Raw genomic sequence first — 14,520 nt, forward strand, 5'->3', positions numbered from 1 at the left:
TTATGCTTATGTACTGTATTGATGATGACATCCCAACGTTTTTAATATAATTAAAATATATTTCTTTGGAAATGCTTTGATAATATATTTATCATATTTTGGGATCAAATTCTACAATATTATTCTTCAAAAGGATACTCTGATTTTAAATAAAGCATAAACAAATCGGTCTTTTTTGGCCGTAAAATTGGGGATGTCACAAGATCCGTCCTTCTTCTTGACAAATAGAACGGGTGCTCCCCGAGGCGAGAATCTTGGTCTAATAAAACCCTTGTCAAGAAGTTCTTGTACTTGGATGGAGAGTTTATGCATCTTCGATGGTGCCAATCTATAAGGAGACTTTGCTACTGGGGCAACTCCTGGAACTAGATCGATCTAAAACTCTACTTGCTAACAACTTGATCTCCCTCCTCTGCGAGTCACAATCCTCCTCCACCTTATGTATGTTATCCTTGTGTTATTCTACTCGCAGGACTAACACTGAGATCACTCTATCCGTGGGATACTCTGGAATGGGATCGCGCCTTGGTGCCTGGGAGGACTCTCCAACCTCATAAAACCCAATACCCGCCTCGCGGATCCACTCATCAACCTGTGGAGTCAATTTGTGGATGGGGCAATGATTCTTTGATGGTATTGGTGAGGATGGTGGTGAGGTTTCCCTCTTGCGGGATGGGATGGGAATGGACTTTCTGGGGGTAGTTATAGTCATGAGTCCCAAAGCGTGAATATTGAGATAGGATGGGGGAAGTGGAGCAACAATCTTTGGGAATGACTCTGACTCAGTAGGGTCCTCCTCCTGAGTCTCATTGTGATCCTAGTGGGAAGATGAATATGGGTACGGTGAACTATATGCGGGTACTCCACCGAACTCTTCGTCAGGCTGATCCTCCTCCTCGATGGGATCCTCTTCATCTTCATTCAACTCATCATCAGCTGATACTGGGGTAGGTGGTAGGGGCATCGTCAGATCGTAATCGCTCTCCTCTTTAGGCGTGTGTGGTACCGCTTGGTCTTCCTTCGGCTAAGGATGCGACACCCAGTCCCATATATCCTCCATATCGCTCTGATATCATGCATAATACATCAAACAGGAAGATGTTTATGAGAGATAATATATAATACATATAATTTCCTATTATAAGTATATATATATATATATATATATATATATATATATATATATATAGAGAGAGAGAGAGAGAGAGAGAGTAAATAGTATCGTATCTTAGGTAACTTTCCATATGGGGGTATGTCGGATACTTGTCTATATTTAGGATATCCTCAAGGTGTAGCATTCTGCTATGAGTCGAATCCTCTTGCCATAGGTCTTGATCTAAGGCTCTAGTCTTCAGCAAGTCGATCTATGCTACTGATCCGAAGATCCTCAAGTCGTAGGCATCGTCCTAATCTCTTAACTAATCGTACTAAACTATTGATCCATAAATCCTCAAGCGTTTAGATTTTCAACTACGACATCCAGGTTTAGGCGTGCATCGGTCGGACCATAATAAAACTTAGTTGTGCATTCTAGGTCTAGTTGTGGTACGACCACAATACTAGACTAACCCTAGGATTCATTTTTTTACCTGAAGTTTTAAATTGTGATTTGAATGGATGATTTTTATGATATAAGGGTGTATTTATAAGAGTTTGTATCTGATTAGTGTTTGATTAGGGTATTTTATTAATTATATGTTTTTGTACTTCAAGACTACTAAGCAAGGATCGGCCAGATGAGAAGTGTCGGAGGGCAGGACCATTTTAGCATATAGTCATTCTGAAATCCAACAACCTTAGGTTATAGTCGTAGTTCCTAAGGAATTACTAGTTCGCTATAACCTGTAGCTCCGATACCAATCTGTCACATCCCTAGCCGACAGCGAAAATGTTGGGTTGTACGACGTATGGATATTGGATCGAGGCATATATATATATATATATATATATATATATATATATATATATATATACATATATATATATATATATAGCACATAATACAAAAGTATATCACAAACCATACTTTTATTTATTATAATTTATTTAGGATGACATTGTTTAAAAGGTCAAACACACATCCTAAACATAACTAAAAATGACGAACAGACAAACTAAACTCCAACAAGCTTCTTTGAAGACATCCTCCTTGGCATGCCTATCCTCCTCACCCATCTCCTTGAGAATACATTATTTTTGAAAACGTGAACATAATGTTGGTGAGTGCATAGTTTTTTTTTTTTTTTTTTTGTAGTTTTCTGCTTTATTTGGTTGTATTAAATTAAGAATCCTTTTTATTTTAGAAAACATTTCTTAAAATATTTTATCAACTCTAGCTTACTATCGTTTTAGGATACTTTACCAATCCTAAATTACTATCTTTGTAGGATATTTAATGATCCTATCTTATTATCTTTTAGGATATTTTATTAATCCTAAGTTACTATCTTTTAGGATGTTTTACTAATCCTAACGTATTTTATCTACCACTCTAAGGCGTCCCTCTTGGTACTCGGATCTCTAAGGTGGTAGTAATGTATTACCATGAGCCCCTATAATCGACGTTGTTTGACTAGTGATTTCCCCGCCACGACGCTTCATCATACGTAGAATAGTGATTAATAAGAAAGTTATCATTTCGGGATTGTAGCTAGCAATCGTAAGTGGGGGTGTCAATCCTCGTATAGATCTATACATATCTTTCTAGCTCTCGCAAGATTAACGATTACAGGTATCGGGGTAGCCGAATTTAATCAAGGCTATTGGATAAATATTCTAACGCATTAACCTTAGGTATTTATATTTTATCTTTTTATCTTTCTTAGTGATTTTCTATAACTATCATAATATAAACCCTTTTAATTTTATATTTGATAATTATATCTTTTTGATCTCATAATTATTTTGTATATATATATATATATATATATATATATATATATATATATATATATATATATATATATATATATATATATAATTTTGCGATACATATATATACCCTAATTATGGTTATTAAAAAACATGATATTTGGACAGAGTAAAGATTAGGTGCAATGCATATCTCTATATTTGATAAACATTACTTCTAGATATTATGTTATCCTAGGAAATTGGTCATTATAACACCTAGGCAATATCTCTTCCTAGACTATCGGGTATCATATCTCTTAGGCATAATATCATAGCTTACAACTAGGTATAGTATCTATAACTACATTATCCTAAGGTTTCAAGCTTTATAAAACGATTGATATTTATTGATATAAATATATTTTGATAAACAATTTGATAAGCATGTATTCCCCCCGTAAAACTTTTAAAGTAGTAAAATGAGGTCGTGAACTCACCTTAGTCGTGTGAGACTGTTGGTGTAGGGTTGAATCGGGTTCGAGACTCTGGGGACCGCTCCAAGGGTATCAACTTCGAGAGATGCAGAGAGAGTGAGAGAATGGAAGGCGTGCAGAAGTGATCTGCACTGCCTTCTATTTATAGGAATGGAATTCGGTTGCGCGCGACGCAAATATCTGTGCGCGTCGCGCGTGATCATCGTGGCTCCATCCAGAGAAGGCCATATGTCACTTCCCCAATTGGCCACATTACTCGCATTCTGCTCAAATCCGATATCAGCTGCGCGACAGGCATAGGCGCACACCTCGCACGCACGGAAAGATTCTGTAAAAATCATAATTTCTTCGTGCGAGCTCCAATCTAAGACCTCTTTATATCTATGTGATGATCTCAATGGGTACTACAACTCTCCTTTAGGTTGCTTTATCTGGTTTTGAGTTTCATTTTTGTGCCTAACGGGAGTAAAAATAAATGATTTTACAAAAATCATATCCCTCTCATAGGATCCCGTTTTCGGCACTCTTTGTCTTAAAAAAAAATTATCTTAAGGAGTACTACGAATCTCCTTTTTGCACTTTTAGTCAAAACCCAATCAATATCTAAGTACTGTTTTGACGTAATTAATTTTAATTACGCGGTTGATTTTATTTTTATAAAATCAATAACTCTTTCCTTTGGAGTCGGATTTTTACGAATCTTATATCCTTGGGATCATGTTAACGAGTACTTTCCAAATATGTTAACCAGTTTAAAAGACGATACAACTTTTTGGACGCTTAATTTTGAGCCTAACAGACGTTTTAACAATAAATATAACGACACATTTGGTTTTTATTATCTCAAAATCAAATATTACAATATTAAGATATTACATCTATTTTCGTACTCTTTCCTAATGGTTATCAGTGATAGAATCATCTCGGTTGTCACAAGTATTTTATGATTTTGAGATTGTACTCTGATAACTATTTTTCCATATTTATACACTTTGATGGTTTGAAATGAATTATTGATGGTTTTGGTTGACTTAAAAATAAAAGATTTTACTTAGTATTTTAGGATGTTACACAAATGATGAGCTTTAACTATGGTTAGTTGGAGATAACACATGCAATAAGTTGATGGTTTGGGTGGTGGTGGTTATAATGATTCTTTGGATCTTCAATGTGTATGTATGTGTGTGTGAGAGAGAGAGAGCGCAAACACCAAAAATTGTTTTGAAGGCGGTGGCTGTTTCTTAAGAAAAAAAGAGGGGTAATATGTTTTAAGGTTAGTGGGTTAGGAAGACCGTGGTAGGATTATGTGTTTCTTTTTGTTAATAAAAGATTATTTTAAAATTGAAAAAAGGGAAAAAAAAGATTAATAAAAAACATAAGCATGGGTAAAGTAGTAATTTCAGATCATTTATGAAAAGGAAAATGAAATCACAAGACTATCCACACAAAAAGTATAATCGTAGGGACTTAACATGCAACATTTTCAATAATGGTAATGAATTAGTCTGTTTTTGAGAAACCATAAGAACTAAGGGAAATTGACTTATCAATGTAATTATCTTTTCATTCGATTCACATCTGAGTAACCTCATTTTTTATACATATTTAGGTAACGAACTTTTTGGAAGTGTTCACATATGACAATTATGACCGGCTGTAGCAAGTTACTGTCGGTCATAATGGTCATATGTGAATACTTCCAACAACTTTGTTACCTAGATGTGTAGAAAAACGAAGTTACCTAGATGTGAACAAAACGAAAAGGTAATTACCTTGAGAAGTCAATTTCCGTTTTTATTAAGGCGATCGTTCATATTATTTGCAATATTAATAGATTTAGTTAAATTTCCTTACCAAAGAGTTTCTAGCCCAACGGTGTCAGGTGGTGTCCTCCCTCTTTGAAGTTGAGGGTTCAAGTCCAGTCGTGAACAATAGGTGGAATTATGTATAAGTTTAGGAGTAGATAAATATTTATATTTGACGATTAAAAAAAGTTAAATTTCCTGAAAACAATATTTATGACCATTTATGAACATTTAAATTGACCACAACATGTCGCAAGCCAATTTTGGTAGCATAATTATCAAGTAACTCTATATATACGAGACAACAACAATACTATCGATGTAGATAATTACTACTTGTATTATTTTTTTTTTTAAATTCCTGTAACACATAAAACAAACTTCATTAAAGATTTTGTTCTATTTCCTGTTATTAGTCTACATCTCTAGTATTTTTAGTCTCTAGTAAATTTTATTTTTTATATTTAAAATCTTAAACAATAAAATTATATAAAATGACAATGTTCGTTTCCCTGTCAATTATGGAGATTTTTTTTTTTTACCAAAGTAGTGTATTTTAAAAAGATATCTATCAAATTGGTGTGGTTTTAAAAATATTTACCATTTAGGCTAAATTTTATACCAAATAAAAATTAGAAGAAAAAATAAAAAAGAAGGAAAATTGATTTATCAGGGTAATTACTTTTCGTTTTGTTCACATTTGAGTATTTTTATTTTTATTTATTTTTATTTTTTTTACATATCTAGGTAACGAACTTGTTGGAAATGTTTACATATGACCATTATGACTACCTGTAACTTGCTACACCCGGACATAATAGTCATATGTGAACACTTCCAACAAGTTCGTTACCTAGATGTGTACAAAAAACGAAGTCACCCAGATATGAAAAAAATAAAAAGATAATTATCCTAATAAGTTAATTTCTCAAGAACCAACCCCATAACTTTCTCTTTCTATTATTGAAGCGCTGTATTAGATATGCAAATTGGCGGTTCCGAACTAGTCTCAAAATGGTCAAAAAAAATTTCTTTCGGACCGATCCGAACGGTATCGATCCGGTCTTTTTCGGGACTGGTCTCGGTCCTTTTTGGCCCGTCTCTTAGACGTTCCGTGTGCCTTTTTCAGTTCAATTTCAGTTTTTGGGTTTTGGTTTCAAGTTTTTCTATTAACGAATATGTGATTAATACCAAAATGATAGATTAAGATTTATTAAAAATGATACACTTAAGTTCAATAAACTAAAAAAAATGAAATAAGTTAAATAATGTGTGAATCAAAACTGTTTAATTAACACAAAAACGATACGTTTATAAACTTTCGCTACCAGTCTTTTTTTAGACCGATCTCGACCGATCCAGTGCTGGTCTCGTAATTGTCCAGTCTTTTTTAGACTAGGACTGTAGTTGTTCTTTTGCAGTGCGATGCGATCTTGTTTTACCTTTTTAAGTCCGACCAAAAACCAATCTTTTTGTGCGAAAAAAAAAAGTACATGAGATTGTGTATAATTGGGCTTCAATTTTAGGCCTGAAAGCTAGTCATTGGGCCCAAATCAATCACTATTAACAGAATCCCATCAATCCATACCAATACTCTCTTTTAATTTTGGCGCGAAATAGGCATTGTTCTCTGTCAGCGTCGGTCGTCGGAGTCACTTCTTTTCCCGCCGATGTCCAATTTACTGGAACTAACCGGTCTATTTTCGAGACTCGCGTCCCAAATTGAAACCGGAAATGGCGATACCAACAACGCCGACCAATCAGATGATGTTTTAGTGGCAGCTCTGAATCAATCACTCAACTTGAGCGAACAATCAAGGGTTAGGGTTTTGGACACCGCGTTGTCTTTGATGTGCTTCACAGCCCCTCAGGTAAGTATCAATTGAAATGATTAGTTTTTAAAGCAGTTCTTTTATTACTGTAATTTATATGATCTTGATTCGTGTTTATTTAGGTATTTGATTCGGTAATTGAGTATTCAGTGAATACAATCGTTTCGGTTTTATCTTCATCAATCGAATGTGAGGTCTTAAAATCCGATAAATCAGAGGTTTTGCGAATTGGTGGCTATATATCGGCCCATGACTGCGTGAGAGTGATGGAATCATGTGTCGATGTTCTGGGGAAATTAACTGAACATGGTGGGTTCATAAAGGTGACTTTTAAGTATCTTTTATCAAAAGTTTTTGAAACTTTTTCTGATTATCAATATCAAACCTGACTTCGCTATATGAATTTTTGCAGGAATGCTTTCTCGTTCATTACTGTATGCTGTTGTTCGAGTAGCTGTGATGAGGACTCAATTCCAATACACAATGCAACTTACACCAGTTTTTAATCTTCAATCAACTGAAGAGATGAGTCATGCATTGTCAAAATTGGTGTATTATATCCCAAAAACTATTCCTACCAACAATCAAGAATTACAACTGAGGTATGGCTTACCATAACAAAAAAGATGTTATTTTTTACTTTCTTCTTCATATAACTTTTCTTTTGCAGGTTGCTAATCTGGTATCTTGACCCTCAAACTCTTCTTCAAGATATATCACAACTATTGCAAGAAGCTATTGGGAGACCCTTTATTTGTCTGAATGATGAACTCTATGAGAAGATAAAATGGCGATCTGTTATAATTTTCTTGGCACTTTCTCCATTGATTTTCATTGAAACCAGATCTTTACTTCATACCTGGTTTCTGCACACGTAAGTTACTATTTTTGAATCCAAGTTCTTGTATTACTTGATATTTACTTTTGATTATTCATAACAGGGGTTTAGATTCTGTATTAGAGCTTCAAGCTGGATTGGTTTCAATGTTACTAGATCTACTCTCTAGACCAATATATTGGGGATTATCTGCAGAAATCGGATCAAAGCTTCCATTTTCAAATGCATACTTTCTCTCCAACCACAATTTACTTAGAACATTCACTGAACCCTTGTCACGTGATGGATTTCTTGAATTGGTTCATAAGATAAAAGATTCTACTCCTCAAACAAATACAATTTCAATGGTTGATCACAAATCTACATGGTCCATAGCAATGAACTTCCCAGATTGGTTTTATTTTGCTTCATTTCTACTTTTTGGAAAGAGTTTTGATTATCTACAACAGACATCATCTTGTTCAGCTGCAGCATCTTGGTATATTTCATGGATTCTAGATCCTGTAACTGAATCAGTTTCTGGTATTTTGTCTGAAAATTTGTCAAAATTCTCAAAATCGTCAAAATTGTCAAAACCCTTAGTTATTAACCTTTCAACTATTCGAATTTGGCTCAAGGAATTTCAAGATGTAAAAGCAATTGATATACAGAAGAATGCAATGTTTAGGAGGATCATATTTGGGATCTTAATTGGATCTTATTCTTCCATAACTGAAGATGGATTCGAATTGCTTCTTCATTATGTTACAACTGGGACAATTCTTCGGTCAACAGAAAGTCAACATACCGGATTAAAGGAAGCAGTTGCATGTGCTTGTAGTGTTTTCCACTTAACTGATATTACAGAAAGGATTTCAGATTCTGTATGTGATACTCGTGAGATTGCAGTTGACATCATTTGCAAGATTAAATTAAGGGTTGTTAAATATCTGATCAAGTGTGTGAATAGTTTGCTCCAGTTTCAAATCGACCAAAATAACCTTCTTTTGTATAAGGATCTACAAAGAAGAATGCTTCGATGGAGAAATCAAGGAAAAGATGTTTTCCATGGCTACAAAGACCTTGATGATGCTATTAACACAATCTCTATGTAAAATGTAAAACACTACTTTTCTTTGCTTTATATATATATATAACAATTAAAATTAAAATGCCTTTTGGATTTTGGTCTAAAAGCATATACAAACAAAATAAAACCTCTTACAAATTACAATACAACACTTTTTTTAAATGGCCAACATGGCAGGCGATATGCCTTTACATTTCCAACTGCACATACTAACCAATCAATCGTTATTTTCATCTTTATATCTTCTTTACGTGTATTTAGTATTTACCAAGGAGTTGACTTTTTGACTTTTTTCTACTAACTTCTTTTGACCAAAGTGATCCAATCTGGATTGCCTCCCAATTCCTCAAAAACAACTAAAAAGTTACCCGTTGATCTCAACCATGATCGTGGAACATGATACCTGAAATCATTACATTTTAATAAATGAAAAGTAATAAATAATAGTAGCAACAAAAAAATAATATAATTTGAAAAAAAAATCTCACCATCTTTGAGACGGATCTCCACAATATCGGTTGCATTTATTTTCATTATAAATTCCAGTGTAACTACATTTCCCACAATTACCACGTGCTTTATTTCCAGCCCAATGTCTCCCTATAGCCTCTCCATTGACCCACATTTGACCTTTTCCCATTCCATTCATATCTAAAGCCAATGGTTCGTTTCCATCTGGCGCATTGAATGTAGTCTAAAAGTAAAATTATAAAATACGTTACAATAAAATTGTTATTAATTATTAATTATTATTTATTATTTATTATTTATGAATGAATGATAACAAAATTACCTTGTACCAAGTAAGAGGCTGTTTTTGAGCCACTAAAGACCCTTGTAGCCACTCAACAGATGAACTCCCATCAAGCGTATGTAGACTTAAACTTTCACCCTTTAAACCAACCTACACATGAATAAATTAAACAAATTACAATTAAAATGTATTTTAAAATATTATATCGACATAAAACTCCACAAACAAACCTTATAAGACCATTGTTGTTTTGTCAAGTCTCGTGTACCTTCGTTTAAACCTGTTAAACTAATCGGACCTAGGATCCCAACATTGTATGTCTCAAAATGTGTGCCCACATTCTGTAATAACAAATCGTTACAAATTTTTAAATATAAATATATAATTGTTCCAAGTATTTTTTTTTTATATATATATTTTATGAAAAATTAAAAACTAACCGCAAGGCCCACAGAAACACTTAGCATGGAGATCATGTTAGCACCCGCTCTTAACTTCACGTTACCATTAAATGTTAACTTTGGATTTTTCAGTGATCCCCAAACAGTTCCTATAGTTTGACCAAACAATCAAAAGTCAAACACATATTTTTTATTTGTTTAATAATTATTATACCCATAAAATGTGATATATTTAGTTATTTATTTACCCGAGAGTTGATTGTTGATAAACACATGCAAAGCATGTCCTGCTGACATCACTGTAAGCACAGGGAACTGCCCGTTTTTTAGAAACTGTTCGTTTGGTGATATATACACTCTGGAAAATCAAATAATCAAATTTAATTTATAGATATTAAATATTAATACATAACTAGACTTCAAATTTTTAATACGTACTCTGTAAGGTACCATAAATAATCAGATTCATCTCTAGTAACATTGAGTTGTTCATACAACCCCTCCATTGATAAAGTATCACTGCTATCTGAAGATGGAGCTTCTTCATTGTATGATTGCCATGAAAACGATCCTACAGATGTCATCTTTTTTTGTGTGCTTGGAGCATTAACCTGGAAATTAATTTAAAAGTGAGAAATGTTTGTAGAAAAAAGGGTAGAATGGTAATTTTACCTTTGCCGTGTTGAAAACTTCCTTCTTGCAGTCTTGGAGGATGCTAATGGACCAAGGAGGGAGGTCATATTGGGAATTTCCAAATGTCATTTTTGCTGAAAATTGTGGGTCGTAGTTTGAGAGGAATGCAGCACAATCTCCATTTTTCGGTAGAAATACATGTATCTGTGGTTGGATAATTAATATAAGTTAGAAAAAAAATATATGGTTGTTTTTGAGAAATGACGAAACTAACCTCTTGATTCTTTCCAGGATAGGTAACAGTAGGATAAGATGAAACTAAAACCGGCTCAACTAATTTTATAGCTGTGTGTAAATCCCTTAAATGCCCCCATTTTGGTTCATTTAGTAAACCTGAAACATCACAATTGAATAAAGACGATTAATGCAAAAATTAAAGATTATAATAAAAAAAATTAATGATTTGATTGTGTACCATATTCATCAATAGGCGCATCATAATCATAGCTTGTTGTGATAAACAGACCCCCTGCTGTCCTCCCAAAATTTGTCCCCCCATGATACTAAACAACCATTCATTTAAATCTAATTAGTCAACAAACAAATCACACCCACAAAATCGACAGGGGCAAATATGTAAAAAGCACTGTCATACCATATAATAGTTGACAAAAGAACCATTATTTTGTATGAATCTCAAAACCGAATAAGCTATATCTTCAACAGGTCTGGTAGGAATCGCACCACCAAATTCCGTGAACCTTGAATAAAAAAATTACAAAATAATTATTTATCATGATACATATATTAAATATTATGTAAGCGAAGTGTGAAATTTAAAAAAAATTAGGGATAAGATTTACATGACCTACCAGCCAGTCCAAAGCTCGGTAAACATTTTAGGTTTGTATGGCTTGTTAGGGGTGAATTTTTCACAGTAGAAACCATTACACGTGTCAATCTGTCACGAGTCATGTAATCAACATGTTACAATCTTTTAAAAGAGGAGTGTTAGGTTGAGTTGTACAATGTGCATTATGAGTTGTACTACCATTGGATCAGGGGCGTCTTCTTGTTTACACATGATCCAAGGGACACCGGTTTTAAGACCATCTGCCATTTGAGCTGCCCATTTTGTGTAAGCTTTTCCAGGGGCACCAATGTCCCATTCGACAGGTCCATACTCATTTTCTATCTATAAAACCAAACAATCATTTTTTAAATTCAAATTCAAATTCAGATCAATTCTAGCTTACCTAAAACTATAATTCTATATTAATTGAAGTCAACAAAAGTCAAACCTGAGACAAGATAATTGGACCTCCTTGAGGCTCAAACAACTCCTCTGACTTCATCATGCTGACTATTTTCTCTGTAAATCTTTGCATCGCACTCTTTTTTTTTTTTTTTTCATCATACAAAACAAGGAACCAAATTAGAAGAAAGGGTATTTAAGTAATTTTATTCAACTTCAAAAAATTTCAAAAATTCTAACCTTGAAAGGTCCATTGTCTGTTCTGAAAGACATCCCAGGTACATACTTTAGCCAAACAGGAAATCCCCTGAATCCAAAACGTAACATAAAAAAGCATAAACACAATGCTAATTATTATTATTATTATTTTTTGTATTTTTAGATGATGAAAAGGTATAACTTTAATTGCTATTATAAAAGATTAAAAGCATGTATAGTGATTACCCGAAATTCCACTCAGCACAAATGTAAGGGCCAATGCGTAAATTAACATAGAGGCCCGCTTCTTGTACGGTTTTTATGAACTTAACTAAATCATATCTTCCTTCAAAATTATACTGGAAACATAAAAATTCATTAATTTTTTAATAATAATAATAATAATTTTGTAATTAATTTTATACCTTTCCAGGAGATGGTTCATGCCCATTCCAAAATACGTAAGTTTGAATGACATCTAAGCCTCCATCCTTTGCCTTTTTTATAAGGTCAGGCCACATCTACACATACACAACAAATTCAAAAATTAGGACCAAAATATTTCAAATTATGTGACTCACATGAAAAACATATGATTTTGATTTTTGAAAAAAAAAATCAAGAATCAGAAACCCTCATAAATCTTTAAAACCCAGTGAGAGCATTGAGGAATCAAGAAGAAGAAAACCCAAAAAGAATCTGTACCTGAGGGGTGCTTCGTGGGTAATGAATTGAACCCGACATGAGGATTCTTCGTCTGCCATTGATGATGATTGCTTTATCATCGTAAGAAACAGCTCCATTAATGGAGGAACAAACGCAAGAAAAAACAACTAGTAACACCAGAAGAATCTTGATTCTGAGAATTTTCGGCATTCTTGATTTGAATACCCACTTTGAGTTTTACACACTTTGTCTTCTTTGAAAGATTCAGAAAAAAGGAACTTAGGTTTATTTTTGATGCTTTTGATGGTGAAGTATTAATGGGTTTTTGTATAAGGGGGGGTGGGGAATGGGGGATGTTGATATGAATATGAAATATGAATTCAAGAAGACGAGCAACTTCTTATAAAGATTCAAATGGGTCCCATTCTTGTAGTAAAAGTGGCTCCACCATAACCAACAACGCAGAATTTGGTATTCTCCAATACATTTCTTTCTAATATTGGTTTTCAAATTCCCAAAATAATATTTATTTTGTGTTATCTAGAAAAGCACACTATTTATTTCCCTAACTTTTACGTTATAATATATATTTTTTATATTACACAACTCTAGTTTTTGTTGATAGAGTAATTTGGTTCATGTAAGTTTAGGGTTTATCGACAAAAGTAAAATATTTTACTAATGTTCTATGTTTTACATAAAATGGTAAGTATAGTTTTTTTTTTTGTTTTTTTCAGTGATTAATAAATTTGTTATATTGATTAGTAAAATCATAAAAGAATATTGCATTTTTGTAAGGAATTGAATAATTTATTTGTTATTAACAATCTGGATTCGTATGGTCTTTTAATCATTGCAAAAAGTTATATAAAAAAGTTAATAAAAAACCAAACATATTTATAAATTATATTAGAAAAAGGATAAGTTTATATAAAAGGCTTAGGAGTATTTTCTTTGTAAATTGTTGAAGCAACCTAATTAGTTTTGCATTTAATGAAAGTTGCTTCTTCAAGCAAAATTATATGTGGACCCTTATACTAGAGATAATTGTACTAAACCGTCTTCGGACATGGTCAAGAATGTCACACATCCAAAATGGTATTATGAATAATATAAATATCAAATCAGGTATTATTCCTTGTTAATGTCTTGTAAAAGAAAATTATAAATCGTACCAAAGATCATCTTAATTTGTCACAAAGCTTATGTTGGAAGGTCAATCGTAGAACATTCTAACAATATTTTTAAATTTGTCATGGTTTGAACCTCGTACCACATGAGTGGAATTCCGCTTCTCAACTATTAGACTTCATCATGGAGACTTAAAATGCCAAGTATTGTAGAAATCTCATGTTTAGCTTTTTAAGGATCGTCTTAAATGCCACCTAGAACATCGTCATCGTCTTGTAGCCTATTTTCCATATTGACAATCCTCTTTAAATCGAGACTTTTCCTCATCAATTTTATACACCTTAAGTCGAAGTCTACAATTTTCGAGGGACTGGAGGCTTTCTAACAACTCATAATCCTCCCCAAACATCATTGTTGAAGATCAAAAGTCGTTTACATTACGTTTGAAGCCTTTTGTCCATACGTGCATCAAGCTTGCAAAGAATCATCATCGCCAACAACATTAATCCTTTTACCCACACCATGTCGAGACATTGTAATTGGTTTATGTTTGTTAATTAATCAATGATAAAGTATCCCTTGGGACGCGCC

General features: G+C 33.2%; 2 protein-coding genes across 2 annotated transcripts; one reads left to right on the forward strand and one right to left on the reverse strand.

Moving 5' to 3' along the window:
• The first annotated feature begins 6,769 nt into the window (after positions 1–6,769).
• Positions 6,770–8,925, forward strand: LOC145117474 (acyl-CoA synthetase family protein). Its single transcript, XM_079053763.1, has 5 exons — positions 6,770–7,023; positions 7,107–7,293; positions 7,397–7,586; positions 7,655–7,858; positions 7,926–8,925. Exons 1-5 carry the CDS (start codon positions 6,823–6,825, stop codon positions 8,914–8,916), a joined length of 1,773 nt encoding a protein of 590 aa, XP_078909889.1. The 5' UTR covers positions 6,770–6,822; the 3' UTR covers positions 8,917–8,925.
• A 36-nt stretch (positions 8,926–8,961) lies between these two features.
• On the reverse strand, positions 8,962–13,167 carry LOC145117473 (beta-galactosidase-like). The gene is made up of 18 exons (XM_079053762.1): positions 12,838–13,167; positions 12,558–12,653; positions 12,379–12,491; positions 12,175–12,241; positions 11,981–12,073; positions 11,731–11,874; positions 11,552–11,640; positions 11,335–11,440; positions 11,155–11,242; positions 10,954–11,072; positions 10,719–10,883; positions 10,485–10,657; positions 10,295–10,404; positions 10,086–10,195; positions 9,876–9,986; positions 9,685–9,795; positions 9,380–9,585; positions 8,962–9,294 (listed from the first exon to the last, which is right to left on the reverse strand). The coding sequence occupies exons 1-18, from the start codon at positions 13,006–13,008 to the stop codon at positions 9,189–9,191; spliced, it is 2,178 nt and encodes a 725-aa protein (XP_078909888.1). The 5' UTR covers positions 13,009–13,167; the 3' UTR covers positions 8,962–9,188.
• Positions 13,168–14,520: the final 1,353 nt, after the last annotated feature.

This window comes from Lactuca virosa, chromosome 5 (assembly GCF_052849685.1).
Source record: "Lactuca virosa cultivar CGN04683 chromosome 5, Lactuca_virosa_CGN04683_v6, whole genome shotgun sequence".
NCBI classification, from domain to species: Eukaryota; Viridiplantae; Streptophyta; class Magnoliopsida; order Asterales; family Asteraceae; genus Lactuca; species Lactuca virosa.